Source organism: Mastacembelus armatus, chromosome 7, assembly GCF_900324485.2.
Source record: "Mastacembelus armatus chromosome 7, fMasArm1.2, whole genome shotgun sequence".
Taxonomy (NCBI): Eukaryota; Metazoa; Chordata; class Actinopteri; order Synbranchiformes; family Mastacembelidae; genus Mastacembelus; species Mastacembelus armatus.
Window position 1 is genome coordinate 429,037 of NC_046639.1, and position 17,656 is coordinate 446,692.

Sequence of the window (17,656 nt, forward strand, 5' to 3'; positions counted from 1 at the left end):
GACTCTCAGTTTTCACATGTAAGTTCTGGGGGAGGGGGCCATCAAGGGTTTGTGTGCCATAACCGATCCATTTCAAGGTAAGTCCAAGCAAACTGTTCCTCTCCGTACCCGTTTTTAGGTGTCTATCTTTGCAGAAAGAACGCCAACGCAGATATCAATGTTTTAGAGGATTGATTTATTTTGCCAATGGTGAAATCATCAATCATCAATCATAATGGCATACATCTAGAAGTTAAGGACAGTTAAGTTCAGAGGTTGAGCCATATCTTCTCTTAAACTACTGGTTTCTCCAAACCCTTAAAACTTAAATATATGACAGCGAAACACAGGCTGATCAGATGATAATGTAAAAACTAAACAAAGTCCAATTGTAAGGTTTGTCAGTGTTTGCACTTAGGCACAAAATATTTAACGTGCAATAAATTATGCCAATGCAATTACAAATAAATAAACCTCAGTGAGCCTTGAAGCTAAATCCATCATACTCCAGGTATGCTGAAGATGCATTCACTGTACAGGTCAAACTAACCTCACCAGTTTGAAGTTATGACATTCTTTAAAGAAGAAAACATAAAACCTGTAACAGCAGAGTGACTTAAAGTGACTTAGAAAAAAAATCACATGCACTACCTGACCACAGTATAGCTTTAAAGTTGAACAAATACTGTAATACAGCTATATGTTTAGATATTTTATAGAATAAAAGTACCTCTGCTTATACCAACTGTATTTAAGAACTGTTGTGAGCAGGAAACAAACTCAGTAGTGAAAGTCTAAAACAGCAAGTCCTAATGGATCACAGGACACTGCTTTACACAGAAAAAAAATCTTCAACTTTCCTTGTTAGAACCACGGCCCCTTTAAGAGCGTGAACTAAATACGTAGTTCAACTTTCCCAGGCCTGGATGCATAGAAACGCACTTCTCAAAGTGGCGTTTGTTTCCATTCTGTCCTCAGAAGTGCAGCAGTAAAGTCAGCTGCCTGCTCCCTGTATTCGCCACTCTCTTTCCTACCTCCCTCAATCAGGCTTAAATAAGACACTCCTCTCACTCACATGGTTGTCACATAAGTCTATGGAATGGATAACCTCAAAAAAAAAAAAAAAACACTCCAAAGAAAGAAGTGCATCTGTTTACTCTGAGATAAGTTGGTGTTTTTATTAGTCTCAATAAATCTGAAGATTGAGATTTTTTTCCCATCATCAGATAAATTTATTCTTGCTAAAATTTCAGCCACACATGACAAGGTATTAAACATGAGCCAACCGGTCTTTAGACCTCGAGCCAGGCTCGTAGTTACAGCTTGTCAAAGGGGCATAAAGCTTAGGTGAGGTGGAACCACCTGCGAGTGGAAAAATCTAAATACCCACATAAACTCCAATGTCAGCCTCTAAACTTCAGAGTCGTCCTCGGCTGGCTCCTGCACGGAGGGAACCACGGGGACCGGACGTCTCTTCCTCCTCACGGCTGGATCTGGCTGGTGTGTTTCTTGTGCTGCCACGGTGGGGCGAGAAGGAGGGACAGGAATGGGACGTCTCTTTTTGACAGGGGTAATGCTGCTGGAGCGTTCCCTGAGGATTCCCTGAGCCATGTCCTCCATCTCAGCAATGGGGATGTCCATGGCATCAGCCATCTCCTTCTTTGTCACAGAGACAAAGCTCGGGTCTCTGGCCCAGGAGGCAAGACCACTGCTTATCAGAGCCTGGAAGGAAGAAAGAAACGTGATACTGCTGCTTACGTGCAGTAATGTTTTTTTATTATTTATTATTACTGGTAATGTGTCGACTGACAAACTGTAAATTAGAGTTTTAGGCCTCTGATTTTTTTCTAAATCATAACTTTACATTAGCTGACCTTCACTAATGGAATATTCAAACAATACGTTTTTGCCCTTAAATTCATTAAAATGTTAAATTTGTGACACAAATATCAATTCTAAGAAATTGTTCGTTGACAGATCTGAATGATTCTGGGCATTACCTGGTAACAGAGGTGTAATTAACTAGCATGTGATAAAAGGTGGGCAGTCAGATCCTTCCTGGCTTACCTCCTGGACGAGCTGGTCAGTTGCATTGTGGGAGCTCTGACTGTCACCATAATTGGGGTCATACGGGAACTGCAAAGACAAACATTCATACCTTGTCTACACAAGCTGTTCGTTATCTGTTCGTTATTGATAAGACGTCCAATAAAACATTACCTGTGTCTTGTCTGTTCTCACTATGAAGTTCCAAGAGCGCTTGTTGTCTGAACAAAGGTGAAAAAATCAAAGGTGTTATCTAGAGACATTATCTACAGCTGGAACAAGCAAGTAAGGAAACTCATTTTTATCATAGTGTAACAAATGTTTAATGTAGTCATTACTAATTGATAATATAATAAAAAACGAAAATAATGGTCTGTTGGAGCCTTAAATCTAAATATCAATATGCAAACAAAGTTCACTTGTAGGATGAAAATCTATAATTTCTGAATTCTATGGACAATTTCCTGAGAACTGTGAAGAAGCCCATACCTGGCTCTGCATCTTCACTGGGATTGTAAAACTCTTCAGGACTGCCTTCTCTTTCAAATGACAGTCTGAAAGACAAGCAAATGACCACTCATCAGAAATAATCACCCTGAGAATACTGAGTTTGAACAGAGGTGAGTTTGGTACTCACTCGGCGAAGGCATTGTTGTTGGTGTTGCTTTTTGTAGGAGTCGTGGGGAATAAATCTGCAGTGGGCGCAGAGGATGCTGAGTTCGGTGGAGACTCAGGTTGGCTCTCAGAGAACTTCAGGGGCCGCTGGCTGGTCACCTGTGGCGGCTGAGCATTGTCGGGCTCAGTGGAGAATGAATCCACCCGGTTACCAAACAGACCGTGTGTCCGCTGGAAATGCCAAGCGTGACAAGCACACATTGAGCATAACCCCATGTTACTGTCAAATAGATAAGTCATTCTCGATGATGTAAAATGGGTACACAAAGACACCGGACTTTGCTGCAGACAACGTTTCCCACCTGGAAAATATGCTCTTCTCCAGCCTCCTCCATCGCTCTCTCCATCTCCTCCTCGTTCTGCAGGTCTCCTGAAATGGCTCTGTGCATCTCTGGAGCCGCCTCTTCCTCTATCGTCCTCAGACCAGCCTAGAAAACCATTGAGGATAAGTAGACATACACAAATTGCTGTGATCACAAGGTTAAGAAAGAGAATATATGACTACTGAAAAACAATATAATACGGTTTAAACTGAAAACTTTTGTGCAATCACATTCGGAGTCCATATCAGCTGCTCACTTGTATCTCTGGGCCTGATGCGCTCTTCTTAGTGGGCCTGTAGCCGTAGTACTCTTCCTGTCGCTTCATGAACTTGCGGAAATGGTCTTGAAGCAGGAAGGTCGCATAAAATTTCCCCACAGTCACCTCATCATCTATAACCAGATCAGCAACATTGGTGTCAGAGCCGGAAAGTACCAAAATATTTTATTGAGATAAAAGTACTGTTACTTTGATGAAATTTTACAAACAATTAGTACAAACAATTATCATTTAAATAAATTATCATTGTAAAACTCTACTCAGGTAAAAGTAAAGCTTAAATACAGCCAGGGTGCTCGTCAATCTTTTCATCTGCATTAGGCTCAATCTCCTCTGCAACCGCTGCATCAGGAGGAGGCTCAGCATTGATGACTCACTGGCAACTCAGACGTCTCGGTTAGGGTTGGGAAATAAAATGTCTGGGTTAGGGTTGGGCAATAAAACGCCTGGGTTAGGGTTGGGCAATAAAACGTCTGGGTTAGGGTTGGGAAATAAAACGCCTGGGTTAGGGTTGGGCAATAAAACGCCTGGGTTAGGGTTGGGCAATAAAACGCCTGGGTTAGGGTTGGGCAATAAAACGCCTGGATTAGGGTTGGGCAATAAAACGCCTGGGTTAGGGTTGGGCAATAAAACGCCTGGGTTAGGGTTGGGCAATAAAACGTCTGGATTAGGGTTGGGCAATAAAACGTCTGGGTTAGGGTTGGGAAATAAAACGCCTGGGTTAGGGTTGGGCAATAAAACGTCTGGATTAGGGTTGGGCAATAAAACGTCTGGGTTAGGGTTGGGCAATAAAACGCCTGGGTTAGGGTTGGGCAATAAAACGCCTGGGTTAATGTTGGGCAATAAAACGTCTGGATTAGGGTTGGGCAATAAAACGCCTGGGTTAGGGTTGGGCAATAAAACGCCTGGGTTAGGGTTGGGCAATAAAACGTCTGGATTAGGGTTGGGAAATAAAACGTCTGGGTTAGGGTTGGGCAATAAAACGTCTGGATTAGGGTTGGGCAATAAAACGCCTGGGTTAGGGTTGGGCAATAAAACGCCTGGATTAGGGTTGGGAAATAAAACGTCTGGGTTAGGGTTGGGCAATAAAACGTCTGGATTAGGGTTGGGCAATAAAACGTCTGGGTTAGGGTTGGGCAATAAAACGCCTGGGTTAGGGTTGGGCAATAAAACGTCTGGGTTAGGGTTGGGAAATAAAGTGTAAATATATATGCTTTAAAGTAAAATTAAAGATTTTAAAAACTACTTTAAAAAGTAGAAGTACACAAAAAACCTACTCAATGACAGTAATGTGAGTAATTCATTACTTTTCACCCCTGATTGCCGTCAGTGCGATGAGTACCGGATCACTTTGTAAAGGAGAAGGAGTCAGCTGACAGACTCACCTCCTATCGGGGGGATGACCTGGTCCAACAGTTTCATACTGGTGCGTTTCCAGATTTGCTTGATAATGGCTCTCAGCTCCTCATTGGCCTGCTCAAAGTTACCTGTCCAGGAATAATCCAGGAATGTAAGAGGAAGGAAACCAATACACTGCATGGTGTAAGACCGTTGATGTACCTTCTGTTTTGATCTTGAGTGCAGTCCTGACCAGGGCGAACAGGGTGGCATTGAAGGTGACGGTGCCGTCACTGTTGAGAGGCATGTTCATACCAACCAATCGCTACAGCCAGAACACACAGAGAATCAGGAAGAGATCCGCAAAACACTTTTTAATTGTGAAGCTTAAAAATACTTCATACTGTATCCGTAAGTGATCTGTGATTTATCTTTTTAAGAACACTTTTGTTGTACCTTGCACGCAGCACGATGAGGACAGAACTTGCCAAAGCCCAGTGGAGGTTGGATGCGCCGCAGAAGTGTGACCACATCCAGATGTTTGATCCGGCCCCTAATAAATCAAAGAAACAACATCTTGAGTGTAGGTGGTGGTTCCACATGTTTGATGTGTGGATTTCACTGAAGTGTTCAGGCTCACGTGGCTTCAGGGTCATATTCAGCCCAGATCTTCTTAAACTCATCCAGGTGATGTGGACCAAGCAGAGACCAATCACGGGTCAGGTAGTCAAAGTTGTCCATGATGACAGCCACAAACAGGTTGAGGATCTGAAACCAGCAGGATAAGAAGATGTTTTCACCGTACGATAACCACGAAAACGGATTGACAAATTTAATTTTCTGGCTGCTTCTCACCAGGAAGGCACAGAGGCAGTAGAAGCTGAGGAAGTAAAAGACAGCGAAGTTGGACCCACAGGTGTACTCCTCTCCTGGCTGGAAGTCAGACTTGGGGTCACATTTCTTCCCGTACATTGAAGCCATCATGACCTCCTGCCAAGCCTCTCCGGTAGCACATCTGGACACATAAATTACGCCAACCGCAGTCAGCTCTTGTATCTGCCTTTGACCTGGCAACCACAAACCTTTGAAACTCAAACAGGCACACGGACCCACCGGAATAACATCAGAACAGCTTGAGGGAATGTCTGGAAGTTGTTGTTACGGTTGATTTGGGTGCCGTCCACTAAGGCTATCTTCCCAAAGATCTAAAAGATAAAATTATAGTCCAAATCATTTATTCAGCAAGGACAAGTACAGGCCCTTCTGATTCTCAGGTGCAAAGATAAATTGGCAACCCACAGAGTTTTACACGGTTTTCCTGTTGAGCGTAAATACTGAAGGCTGTACCTGCATCCCAATGACAGCGTAGATGAAGAAGAGCATCACGATGAGCAGAGCAACATGAGGGAGAGCCTGTCGATAAGAAGCAGAGAGTCAGAGACCACAGGGCAGCACAGCGACAAAAGACAACGATAGTGACGGCAGTGACACAAACCTGGAAGGACTTGATGAAGGTCCACAGCAGGTTACGGATGCCCTCCGAGCGGTTCAGCAGCTTGACCAGACGCATGACACGGAACAGTCGGAAGAATGTGATCGAGACTGAGGCGTTTTCTGCGGCCTGCAGGCAAAAAGAAACAGCTTTGGAGAAAAAGAAAACAGAAAAAAGTGAAATCACTGCTGAATACTGGGAGAGAGTTTAGGCTTACTGCAATCGCTTGCATGGGATTCGTCTCCTGCACAACATAGGAGATGATATAATGTAGTTACATGATTGTTTTCATGAGAAACTGTAATCTCATTGAAGAAGAGGCACATTCTGCAGTTGACATAGCATTTATCAATATTAACAACCTCAAAATGAATTAGAATCAGGGTTATTCTTTCCATCTTTAATGAGTTTTATGAGCTTCCAGGTCTTAGTTGCTGAAAAGTAGAACAGCTGCAGCAGCTTGTAACTCATGCGAAATAAACAATTCACACACTTTACTGTCAAAACAGGAGATAAACAGTCAGTCAATCCAGCCATGATTAATACTTTCTGTGATTTTGCCTAATGTTGAATACACAGTACAAGCCATACTGTGACGTTCTATGTTACGTGTGTTCTGCAAGACGAGACAAACAGCAGAAACACATATGTTTCACCAGCAGTCTGAGCCACACATGGTTCAGTAGAGTTGAGTAGACAACACAGTGCAGTGCTCACACCCAAGGCTCATGCAGCAGTGCAGTGTAGATCAGATATTTACAGCACAGCCATGGAGACAGTACAGTCCCCCACTGGAGGCCAGGGCAGCCTGTGGAGGATAGACAGATGTGAGATGTGTGGAGGATGGAGGGGTGAAGATGTGATGCACGGGGATAGAAATCATTTTTCTGTAAGCTTGTGTGTGCAATGAAGAGATTGGGGCAATGCAGTGCAGTAATGACAGGAACAAACTGTGACTGTGCCAGAGAAAACAGTTTGTGTAGCATCACCACATAAAATAACACTGACACTCATATTGTGCGTCTTTGTCAGTGCTCAAACAACACATCCAAAAACACCAGCTCACTGAAATCTATAACGGATAATTGTGTGAATAATGCAAAGTCTGGTAGTTTTATGGTGGATTTGATTTCACAGAAGTAGAAATAATGAGATAAATAAATAATGAACTAATAAGTGGAGGCACAACCGCTCTGCCCATGTCCTGTGAACTAGCCCTGCTGCCACTAATCAGCACTGAATCAATACATTCATTTGATTTGAGTCACGTTATTGCCTGGGAAGGTCTCAGTACGACACCACGAGGGACTTTCATACGCAGCACCTGAAATGAGATTCTGACATCTGTGGAATTTATTAGCATGAATTAAAAAATAGATGTCACGTCATTCATACTCACGTCGACTTCACTCAGGATGACATCAACAACGCTACCGACAACAATGATAAAGTCAAAGACGTTCCAGGGGTCTCCAAAGTAGCCCTGCACACAGAGACACAGATTACAAAGGCAGCAGCAGGATGCCACACTGTGCCTATTTAAGCCTCTGGAGCCTTTACCCTCGCTTTGAAGGCCATGAGCTTGAGGATCATCTCCACAGTGAAGAGCACCGTGAAGATCAAATTCAGAGTGTCTGACAGCTTGGTCACATGGTCTGACTGGTTACAGTGCTGTTCAAAAGGGAAGCAAACAAAATCTAGAACTATTGATTTCATATATATGACACATTATTTGACATATTAATATATTTTGCATGAAAACTGAGAGTTGTAGTGTCCAGTGTCTAAAATACTGCATCAGACTTTGAAGTTATGAATAAATACTGTAACAAAAATCCTCACACAGCTAAATACAATGGATACTGACAGTGAATATTGTCTGACAGCAGCTTCAGCACATGCAACGTGACTTTGATGTACATACTTGCATCCCCAGACACAGGGTGTTGAGCATAATGAGGAAGAACATGAGGTACTCAAAGTAGCAGGAGGTGACTATGTACCACACCCGGTACTGATAGGGATTTTTGGGGATGTAGCACCTCAGGGGGCGAGCCTTCAGGGCGTACTGCACACACTGACGCTGGAATGGAAGCAGCAGAGACAAGAGCTTGGTTAAAAAGTGTCTGTCATTCTACACTTGAGTTGTGCGTTTTAAACTTTACTGAAAAAGGTGGGAATCTGTCGTTATCCAGAGCTGTGTCTCCGAGGGTCTAAGGGTACCTGGTTCTTGTCCAGCTCACAGTTTTTATACTCCTCCTCTCCCTGCTCCTGGAAAGTGACGATGACGAAGCCAACAAAGATATTCATCATGAAGAAGGCAATGAGGATGATGTAGATAATGAAGAAGATGGACACGTCCACGCGATTATTGAAGACAGGACCCATGTCTTCTTCGTCTGAATCAATGGCTCTGTACAACAACCTGGCAACGCATGAAGTGACGTTGAGAGAAAAGGAGACTGGCAGGACAAAGATCACAGATGCAATAAGACTAATCTGTACAGATGAAATTCATAATTCAGTGGATTGAAAATGATCCATTGTCTCTTTTACCATTTCTGGCTCCAGGAAATGAAATTACTGCCAATGTGATATCCACATAATAAGATATTCTGCCTCCTAACTCAATCAAAAGATCATATCAAAGGTGCAATCATGCTGTCCTTACTTTGGCCAACCCTCAAACGTAGAAACAGTGAAGAGCGTGAGCATCCCATTGAGCACATTGTCGAAGTTGAAGTCACCGTTGATCCATTCTCGCTTAGCCACCACTGTGTCTTGTAGGGAATTCTCAATGTGCTTGTAGAATTGTCCCCTGAGAACAGAGTGAATGGTCACTGATAAAGAGCATAATGGCTGTGATACATGAAACCTGTAATGAGTGGGATGTGTTTGCCTCACTGGCATTCCTCCGCAGTCATTTTGGATGGGTCTGTGCAGCTGTAGAATTTACCCTGGGAACACAAGGATGAGCAAAACCTTTAATGCAGCACGTCCTAGTTTATTAATCTGGAAATATGGCCTTCAAAACATCGTGCTGCACGTGGTGTAAACAGCCTCTTTTAATAAACATTTACCTTGAAGAGCTGTACTCCTATACAGGCAAACATGAAATTCAGCAGCATGGTGACCAGGACGATGTTGCCGATGGTTTTGATGGCCACAAACACACACTGGACCACATGCTGTCAGCAAAAACAATCACCACTTAATACAGAGCCATGAAAGCAGGTATGTGCTGCAAGGAAATACCTTTATTCTTTATACTTAAGAGTAATTCTGAGGTACTAGTACTTTACTTGACTCTTTGCATTTTTGTTATTTTATACTTTGTTCCCTCAGAGGGAAAAAATCTTTGTTCTACTACATTTATCTTTTTTCTGTCATGAATTTTTCACATCAGGGTTTGATGCACAAGTGACAGGGGCAACTTCACAATTTACATTTTTAATCACCATCAGCACATTTTATGATAGTACTTAAGTAGGGGTGTGAATGCAGGGATTGAACTTGTAATGCAGTATTTCCTATTGTTGTATATATATTTTATTTAATCTATCTGAGTTTATTTACCTGGGGAATTACAAATGCAAGTGACGTACCTTTAACCCCTTCGCTCTATTGATGGCCCTGAGGGGCCTCAGCACCCTCAACACCCTGAGAATCTTCACCACAGAGATGGCACTGGATCTGCATTTCACATGTGACAAAAAGCTGTTGTTTAGGAAATACTAGAGCGTTTTTGCAGGGAAATTACCAGGCGGGATGTTCTGTATCTAATGCAGCGATCCCAAAATGCAAACTCACTCCATTCCCATCGACAGCAGGGAGACTCCGACCACGATCAGATCCAGGATGTTGAAGGAGTTACGGCAGAAGGAGCCCTTGTGCATGAAAGCTCCGTATACTGTCATCTGTCAGTCAGATATGTTGTGTCATTACACACAGAATACTGAGGCAGTATTATTTGTGTTTAGGATTCTCTGAACAGATGAACAAATAAGTTGCACCAAATAAATGATTTCCGTCTCAGTGGAAATGCAAACGTAAAAAACTGAGAAGATGTCAGGCTCATTGCTGCTCCGCCCTCCTGCTTCATTTCATTTCTTTAATATAAGACAAGACTGTAATGGCCACCATGTTGTTTCAGAGGCTTTTTGTTGGCCCAGAGCTACAATAAAGAGACTTTGTCACATAAAAGTATATATAAAAAACTTCCATCACCTGCTAAACAGAAAAAATATCCATATGTGTTTTGTGGTGTCTGGAAGAATCATAAGAGTCACACATAAAGAAGACCTGCAGTAGATTTTACCTTCAGTACGATCTCGATGGTAAACACGGTTGTAAAGACGATGTCAGCATAAGCTAAGATCTGGGGAAAAGCACACAGAGCAGGGTTATCATCAATCTTTCAACAGGTAACGTGCAGAGCATCATGCTAGAACCGACTGTCACCTGGTTTCTGTAGGACTTGGGATCGATGGGGTCTTCAGCTGCCAGGGAGATGGAGGAGAGCAGGATGAACAGGAGGATTAAGTTGGTGAAGGAGGTGGCGTTGATGATCTTGTAACACAGCTTACGGAACCTAAGTGACGAACGTAAGCACGCACAGTCCATTTATATCATTTGTTATAATATTCAACGTACAGTCTGGTCAGTATTCTGCTGGAGAACAGGCAGGTTCTCACTTGTTCTGAGGACCAAAGATGAAAAAGGAGCTGGCTTCAGGCAACGGAACCGCTTCCTCCTTCAGCTGCAGGTCGGCCATCGGCCGGGGCCGAGGGCTGATTGGGATATCAGGCTCTTCCTCTTCGTCATCGCCTACAAAAAAAACAAAACAAAACACACACACACACACACACACACACACACACACACACACACACACAGTGTAATGATGAATCTACTTGTTACAGCATCACACAGGAGAGAGAGAGACCAAGCAAAGATCCAGCTAATTAAACAGAGGAAGAAAGGAAATCTATACCACCTGTTCTGCTTTATAAGGTAGTCCCTGTGAAAACAGCCTAACTTTAGACTCCCCTATAAACTCAGCTCAGCCTAATAATAATAACGAGGGGCACTATACTTACCCTGTAACAGAGCCAAGACAGCAGCCTTGGTGAACAGCCAGTGTAATGAATATGAATTCCTGCAATCACTGACCTCCTGCTACAACTGCTCCACCAGTCCAGACACACTTTCCCACTGAACTGAACTGGAATGTGGGACCAGACTGGGTTCTGGTAGAGCATCACTGACAAATGCAGGAGGTTCTGAGGTCAGAGACGCAGAAAGTCAAGAGGTTTATTAGTTTTGTGTTACCTGGGAAGTCAGCAGGCGGGAATGGATCTTTGACTTCATTGACATTGGACTCAAACTCGTCAATTTTCAGCTGGAAAAAAGGACATATTCATGTATTCTAGAACTACACGTGCTCCTGGTCAGTATATCAGTAAAGATGTGGTGTCATTTTAGAAACAACACTAACCTTGGCTGTGGTGGGTATACCCTCCATCTTGGCCCTCTGCTCTGCCAGTTTCTTAGCTATCCTCTCCCTCTCCTCATCCGTCTTGTCAGGCATTTTAGACCTAGAGGGCAAGAAGGGAAATGAATGGGATACAGTTGAGGAGGAGACAGGGTGGAGCATTTCATCCAGGTGAATAAAATTATTGCTTTATTCACCTTAGAAGCTTCTTTCTCAACTTCTCCTCTGCCTTTTCTTTCTGAGCCGAAGTCAGACTCTCAGCTTCTGCCAGGTTGTCGACTGCAATGGCCAGGAAGACATTGAGGAGGATGTCTAATCGCTCTGAGTTCAGGAAAACATCAGCAACATTATGGGCACAGTTTTTACACTCGACATGATATTGGGAACATATGTGAAAGATACAGTTTCCACAAACATAGAGGACAATGAAGTAGATGGCGACCAGGATGCCAGGGAAGACAGGCCCTCCATAGGCCATAATGCCATTGTACATGATGGCGTCCCAGTCCTCTCCTGTTAGGATCTGAGGGACAGTCCAATATTAAAAAGCAGACAGTGATAATTCTATGGTCAGGAATGAAAGAACAGTCAATGCTGCTACTGGAAATGAGCTTAACTGAAATTATGGTTCATAAAAAACAGGAGAGCGAGGTCTGAGTAAATCAAAGCAGACAGGGCAAAGAGTTCAAAATGCACATGTAGGAATCAGTGTCTACCTGAAACACACTGATGAGGGCCTGAGGGAAGTTGTCAAAGTTACTACGTCTGGGTCTGTGGTCTGCAAAGTTGAATTTCCCCCCAAACACCTGCATGCCAAGGAGTGAGAAGATGACGATAAAGAGGAAGAGGAGGAGGAGCAAGGAGGCGATGGAGCGGACAGAGTTGAGGAGAGAGGCCACAAGATTACTCAAAGAAGTCCAGTACCTGCAAAACAGGTGAGAGACGAGGTGTCAAATGGCAGGAAATCCTGGAACAATAGCATTTAATGCAGCATGATCCAACAGCAGGGGAGTGGACTGACTTTGTGACTTTAAGGATCCTCAGCAGCCGGATACACCTGAGTACCGAGAAACCCAGGGGAGTCACTGCCCCTGCAGACAGCATGATCATCTCCAGGATACCACAGAGCACCACGAAGAAGTCAAAACGGTTAAACAGAGACATGAAGTACGCTCTGGGACCCAGGGCGTACATCTTCAGACACATCTCTATGAAAAACAGCACCAGCAACACACGACTGGCGACATCTGTGGAGAAAGCAAAGAGAAAGGTGAATATATGAGACTGGGAGGGACAGAAGTGATGCACAAATTCTTACATGACACACACATTGCACATGTTTATATCACCAACCTTGTAGGGAGGTCAGCCGCTCGGGCTGGTGATGGTGCTCTGTCGCTATGGTCAGGGTGTTGAGGAAGACAAGGATCATCACTATCCAGTAAAAGCTCCTGGTTTTCACATACACAAGGCACTTCATCCTGAAGAAACGATTCCAGCGACGGGCCAGGCGGCTAAATATAAAAACATCCCCGGCTTAGTGTGCCAAGCTGCCGAACATACTGCATGTCAACATTTGCAAATTAACAAAACAGCAGACTCACTAGTAGTACACGATTCTGCTCTTCCCTTCCAGGCCATACAGGCTGTCTGTGTCCGAATCTCCACTGGTTAAAGGCAGAAGTCCTGACCAAAGAACAGCAGCGGTAATTCAACAGCATCTCTACACCGAATGAGCGCTGAGGTGGTTTATAGTGCTCACCTTTGCCCTCTCGATCTGCATCCAAGACTTCAGCGTGAGTGATCCACTCCATGTAGCCATGAACGTCCTCGTCCAGTTGCTGACGCTCTCGCAACTTCTGGAACTCGCCACGAGACCTGGCCTTCTCCCGCTCTTTGGTAAATTCTCTGAGTGGAGAGACAAAGAAATATAAAACATAGTACTTCCAGTTTTCATGAGAGCAAGATGTGACCAGTAAACAGGGACCAAAGACAAAAGTGTCTTACCCACTAAGCACGCCCAGAACCAGATTGAGCACAAAGAAGGAGCCTACCAGAATGAGAGGAACAAAGTACACCCAGGGCCATTCATTCCCTATGGCATCATTGACCTGAAAGACAGGGTCACTGGTTAGACAGGCTCATGGTAGCGAGGGCGGGAACTCTCCAACAGCGAAATAGACCAAAACTGAGACACGCGGTCACTGACCCAGTAGAGCACTGCGGTCCAGCCCTCCATGGTAATACACTGGTAGACGGTCAGCATGGCAAAGCCGATGTTGTCAAAGTGGGTGATGCCATTGTTGGGACCTTCCCAGCCTGGCCGACACTCAGAGCCGTTTATGATGCAGCGACGTCCGTTACCAGCCTGAGCACAAGGAGCAGGAAGTTCCCCCTCGGCTGTGGCATAAATATCTGTGGGGAAAAGATATAAAAAATATTTCTCATCAGCTTCAGGGATCTGTTACTCTTAACTTATATCAGCTATGACTGTAACGTTACAAGCCAAGTGAGTGAGCCTCTTCTCCATACTTGTGCCAGTGTAATAGCAGGTCTTATGCATTTTGCACTTAAAGAGCTCCAGTCCCATGATGGCATAGATGGTGACCAGTAAAAAGACCAGCAGGGCGATGTGCAGCAGAGGTAGCATGGCCTTGAGGATGGAGTTCATCACCACCTGGAGGCCTGAAGGTGCAGAGCAAAACCAAAACATCTGAAGTGTCTGCAGAATCCACATATACAGTGACTACAAATGCCCTGAAACACATAGCACAACCACGGTGGTTGTGGACCAAAGCACAGGCTCTTACTGGGGACTCCAGAAACGAGGCGTAAGGGTCGCAGCACTCTGAAGGCTCTCAGCGCCTTCATGTCAAACCCCCCACCCTTCTCCATTGGCGCCCCTGCGATCTTATTGATGGTATCCAGTGCAAATGTGAAGAGACTGTAGGAAAAAGAAAGCACAGACCTAAGCACCAACAAAGCTGTTGCTTTCATGACTTGACTTTTTTTGAAAACTGAGCTGATGGATCAATATTACAGTTTAGACTAAACATTATCTAATAAGTTCTGTCAAAGGCCCTTAGAGGGATCAAGAACAGTTGTGTCCTTTGGCAGAAGAGACATCCACCTGCAGCCTGCAGCTCATCTTACCCCATGAAGACGATGACAAAGTCCAATATGTTCCAGCAGTTCCGTAAATAGGCGCCTTCATGGAACACAAACCCATAGGCCACTATCTTCAGAAAGCACTCTAATGTGAAGATGATCAGGAAGATATACTCCAAGCTCTCCTGCAGAAAGAAACAGACAGGAGATTACGTTTAATAAAAATCATTGATTCATGATTATTCAAACAGTCTGAGCCAGAATTTAGTTAGTTAGTTAGTTTAGTTTAGTAAAGTAGGAGCTTTTAGAGAAATCCCAACACAAAGCAAACAAAACGCTTTGTTCAGAGGTGGCAGACAGATAAATGTTAGGCCGAGTAAACAGAAGCATCTGTTTGCTTCTGGTTTTTATTTTTTAATCAACAATGCTGACATCTTTCCTCACAACATTTTCTACACATTAGTGAGATTTGGCTACCAATACACCTAATTGCTCACATTTGTTTAAGATGAATTTAGCTTATTTCAACAGAAGCTGTAACGTGAGGACTGAGCTCCGAGATGAGCTATGAATTATCTACACTGTTTATTTCCATATGATTCTTTTAAGAAATCAGGTCAATAATGTTTGGCTGAACCACTCAGCAACAGTCCTCAAACATCTAATCAATCAGAACCTCCAAGGCCAACATTGCATACATTAACAATAAGACATTTAGAAACATAAGACAGTTTGCAACTCAGATGACACCAAGTGGAACAACAAGCAGTAGTCACGTATCAGTATTACAAACCCTAAAATATTATGACTGAGTGAGTGTGGTGACATGAGAGAACATTTGTGGACTCTCCAGCATCCACCTGCACCAGTGGGACGACCTACTTCTAACAGCAACAGGGGGTGAGGTGGAGCAGCTCCTCTTACATGGCTCACCTCTAAGGAATTACACACTGAGCAATAGGAGCGATTAGCGAGCAGGTCGACGAGCAGGCCAAAGCACAGCTATCATAGACATGAGGTCAGTTTTTAGGTGCAGCTCCATGATGACTTGATGAATTTGCCTAGACTGTAGGTCAGCTGGTGCTGTACCAACCAGGCTGGTGTAGGTTTTTTGACTGAATGATAAATAGTAAGTGCCAGCTGGCTATGGGTGCTATAGGATGTCAGGTTTCTATGACCAGTCATGATGAGTGTGTCAGGTAGTGTGTACACTGTGCAAGACTAAACATCATATAGACTGTTCATTGTTCAGACTCTGAGCTGTAGTGTAGAACTGAGCCTCACAGCAGTGTAAACATACACCTGGACACACACCAGCAGCACCCCGGGGTCAAACACCTGACACCAGCTAGTTTACACTGCAGAGCCACCTCAAGTGAGACGAGCTCGAAGTCTTTACTTCAACTATGTTGTCAGAAAACATGTTTCTGTAGTTACTGTCAAAAACCCCAGTAATCCATCAACTCAGACTCAATGAGCTAATTTTGTAAGTATTGGATAAATCAGGTCATTACTGTGGCTCTCTGCTCTCTGTAACTTTTATCCTGATGGTAGCTGAACATTTCACTGTGCTGCCATCGTCTGTAACATCCAGGCTCTGATCACAGAAGGGTGAACTAATTAAAAATGACTCCCAGCGGCTGGATGACCTGCTCTTCTGCAGACAGATAAGACTCAAAATAAACAACTGAGTTGTGTGTGGAGGCATTTATATTGGGTTTGGCACTCAGAGCACTGACCATCTGAAATACTTCAAGTATCAGACACTGGCAGCGTAAAGAGTCGGGCACATTGAACTGCTGAACAAAGCTGCACTGGTCATGGTAAAACACTGGGTCCTTCACAAACAAGTTGGTTCGTATCCTGCATATTATAACGAACCAATATCAGCGTTTTCATCCATGAGTTTGGAATCATGACTTTTACACAATCAGAGTTCTGACAGGGACCATCACAAGAGTGTGCACATCCTCGTACTCACCAAGCTTGAGTTGGTGTTGTTAGTATCTTCTTCAGGCATGGGCAGGAACACGGCCAGAGCTATACAATTAGCAAAGATCGTCAATAAGATGACGATCTCAAATGTTCTGGATGGGAGAGCTCAGGGTCACAACAATACACATGAAGAGAACAGGTGAAATCAAATAAAAGGGATGCTGTTTATCTGCAACGACTCACGATGACAATATGTGATTAACAATAAAAGGCTTAAAAATGTCTTCACAGCACAAAGCTCCATTTAAATGTCTTGTAATATAACAAAACATATCAAGCAGCCCTGGGGTCCTGCTAACATTGATCAGTGCCTCGACATGCTGCCCAAAAAAGCCTGTTGACCCAGCAGGGCAGTAATGGTTCATGTAATTTTGTCTGCTGTGCTGCTGCATTCTTGTCCATAGGGGGCACTCTATGAGAATTCCCCTGCCAGGTCAGCATCATGTCTCTGTGATGCCACGGGACAGCTGCAGACCCCAGGAATATGACCAAACCGAGTGCAGATGAATCATCAGGAGTAAAAACTGTTTGGTTATTCTATGAGATATTTCTCTCATTATTCGTCTTCAGACTGTGAGCACTGACGTCATTCTCAGATCCTGTACCATTAGTAGTTTATCGGTTTCTGTATCAGTTTGCTCTAAATACAACTCAAATTCTATACAATTATAGAATCACATACCAACGTGCTTAAACTGCGGCATTAAAAAGACTCTGTTTGTCATATAAACATCAGACCATAATAAAATGCTCAAGTGGACATTCCCTCGCTCTCTCTCACTTCTCTCCGGACTCCCTCTCGGTCTCTCTCTCTGTGTCTCTCTGACTCTCTCTCTCTCTCTCTGTCTCTCTCTCCTCGCTCCCCTCCCTCTCACTCTCTCTCTCTCCATCTCTCTCCTCTCTCGTTACTTTACTCTCTCCTCTCTCTC

The 17,656-nt window shown here is 43.9% G+C and overlaps 1 protein-coding gene across 1 annotated transcript; it reads right to left on the bottom strand.

Annotated features, from left to right (window-relative positions):
• Positions 1–154: 154 nt before the first annotated feature.
• On the bottom strand, positions 155–16,916 carry LOC113145940 (dihydropyridine-sensitive L-type skeletal muscle calcium channel subunit alpha-1-like). Its single transcript, XM_026333105.1, has 44 exons — positions 16,714–16,916; positions 14,778–14,917; positions 14,435–14,568; positions 14,157–14,309; positions 13,834–14,039; positions 13,632–13,735; positions 13,387–13,532; positions 13,229–13,310; positions 12,978–13,138; positions 12,646–12,871; positions 12,341–12,548; positions 12,027–12,147; positions 11,822–11,936; positions 11,628–11,727; positions 11,462–11,531; positions 10,825–10,957; positions 10,592–10,721; positions 10,449–10,508; positions 9,941–10,047; positions 9,736–9,823; positions 9,211–9,318; positions 9,035–9,087; positions 8,802–8,948; positions 8,354–8,555; positions 8,055–8,213; positions 7,691–7,801; positions 7,530–7,613; positions 6,891–6,938; positions 6,348–6,374; positions 6,134–6,259; positions 5,986–6,051; positions 5,752–5,843; positions 5,494–5,653; positions 5,279–5,406; positions 5,095–5,191; positions 4,861–4,963; positions 4,686–4,787; positions 3,280–3,413; positions 3,003–3,128; positions 2,663–2,871; positions 2,515–2,579; positions 2,200–2,246; positions 2,047–2,115; positions 155–1,701 (listed from the first exon to the last, which is right to left on the bottom strand). The coding sequence occupies exons 1-44, from the start codon at positions 16,750–16,752 to the stop codon at positions 1,390–1,392; spliced, it is 5,298 nt and encodes a 1,765-aa protein (XP_026188890.1). The 5' UTR covers positions 16,753–16,916; the 3' UTR covers positions 155–1,389.
• Positions 16,917–17,656: the final 740 nt, after the last annotated feature.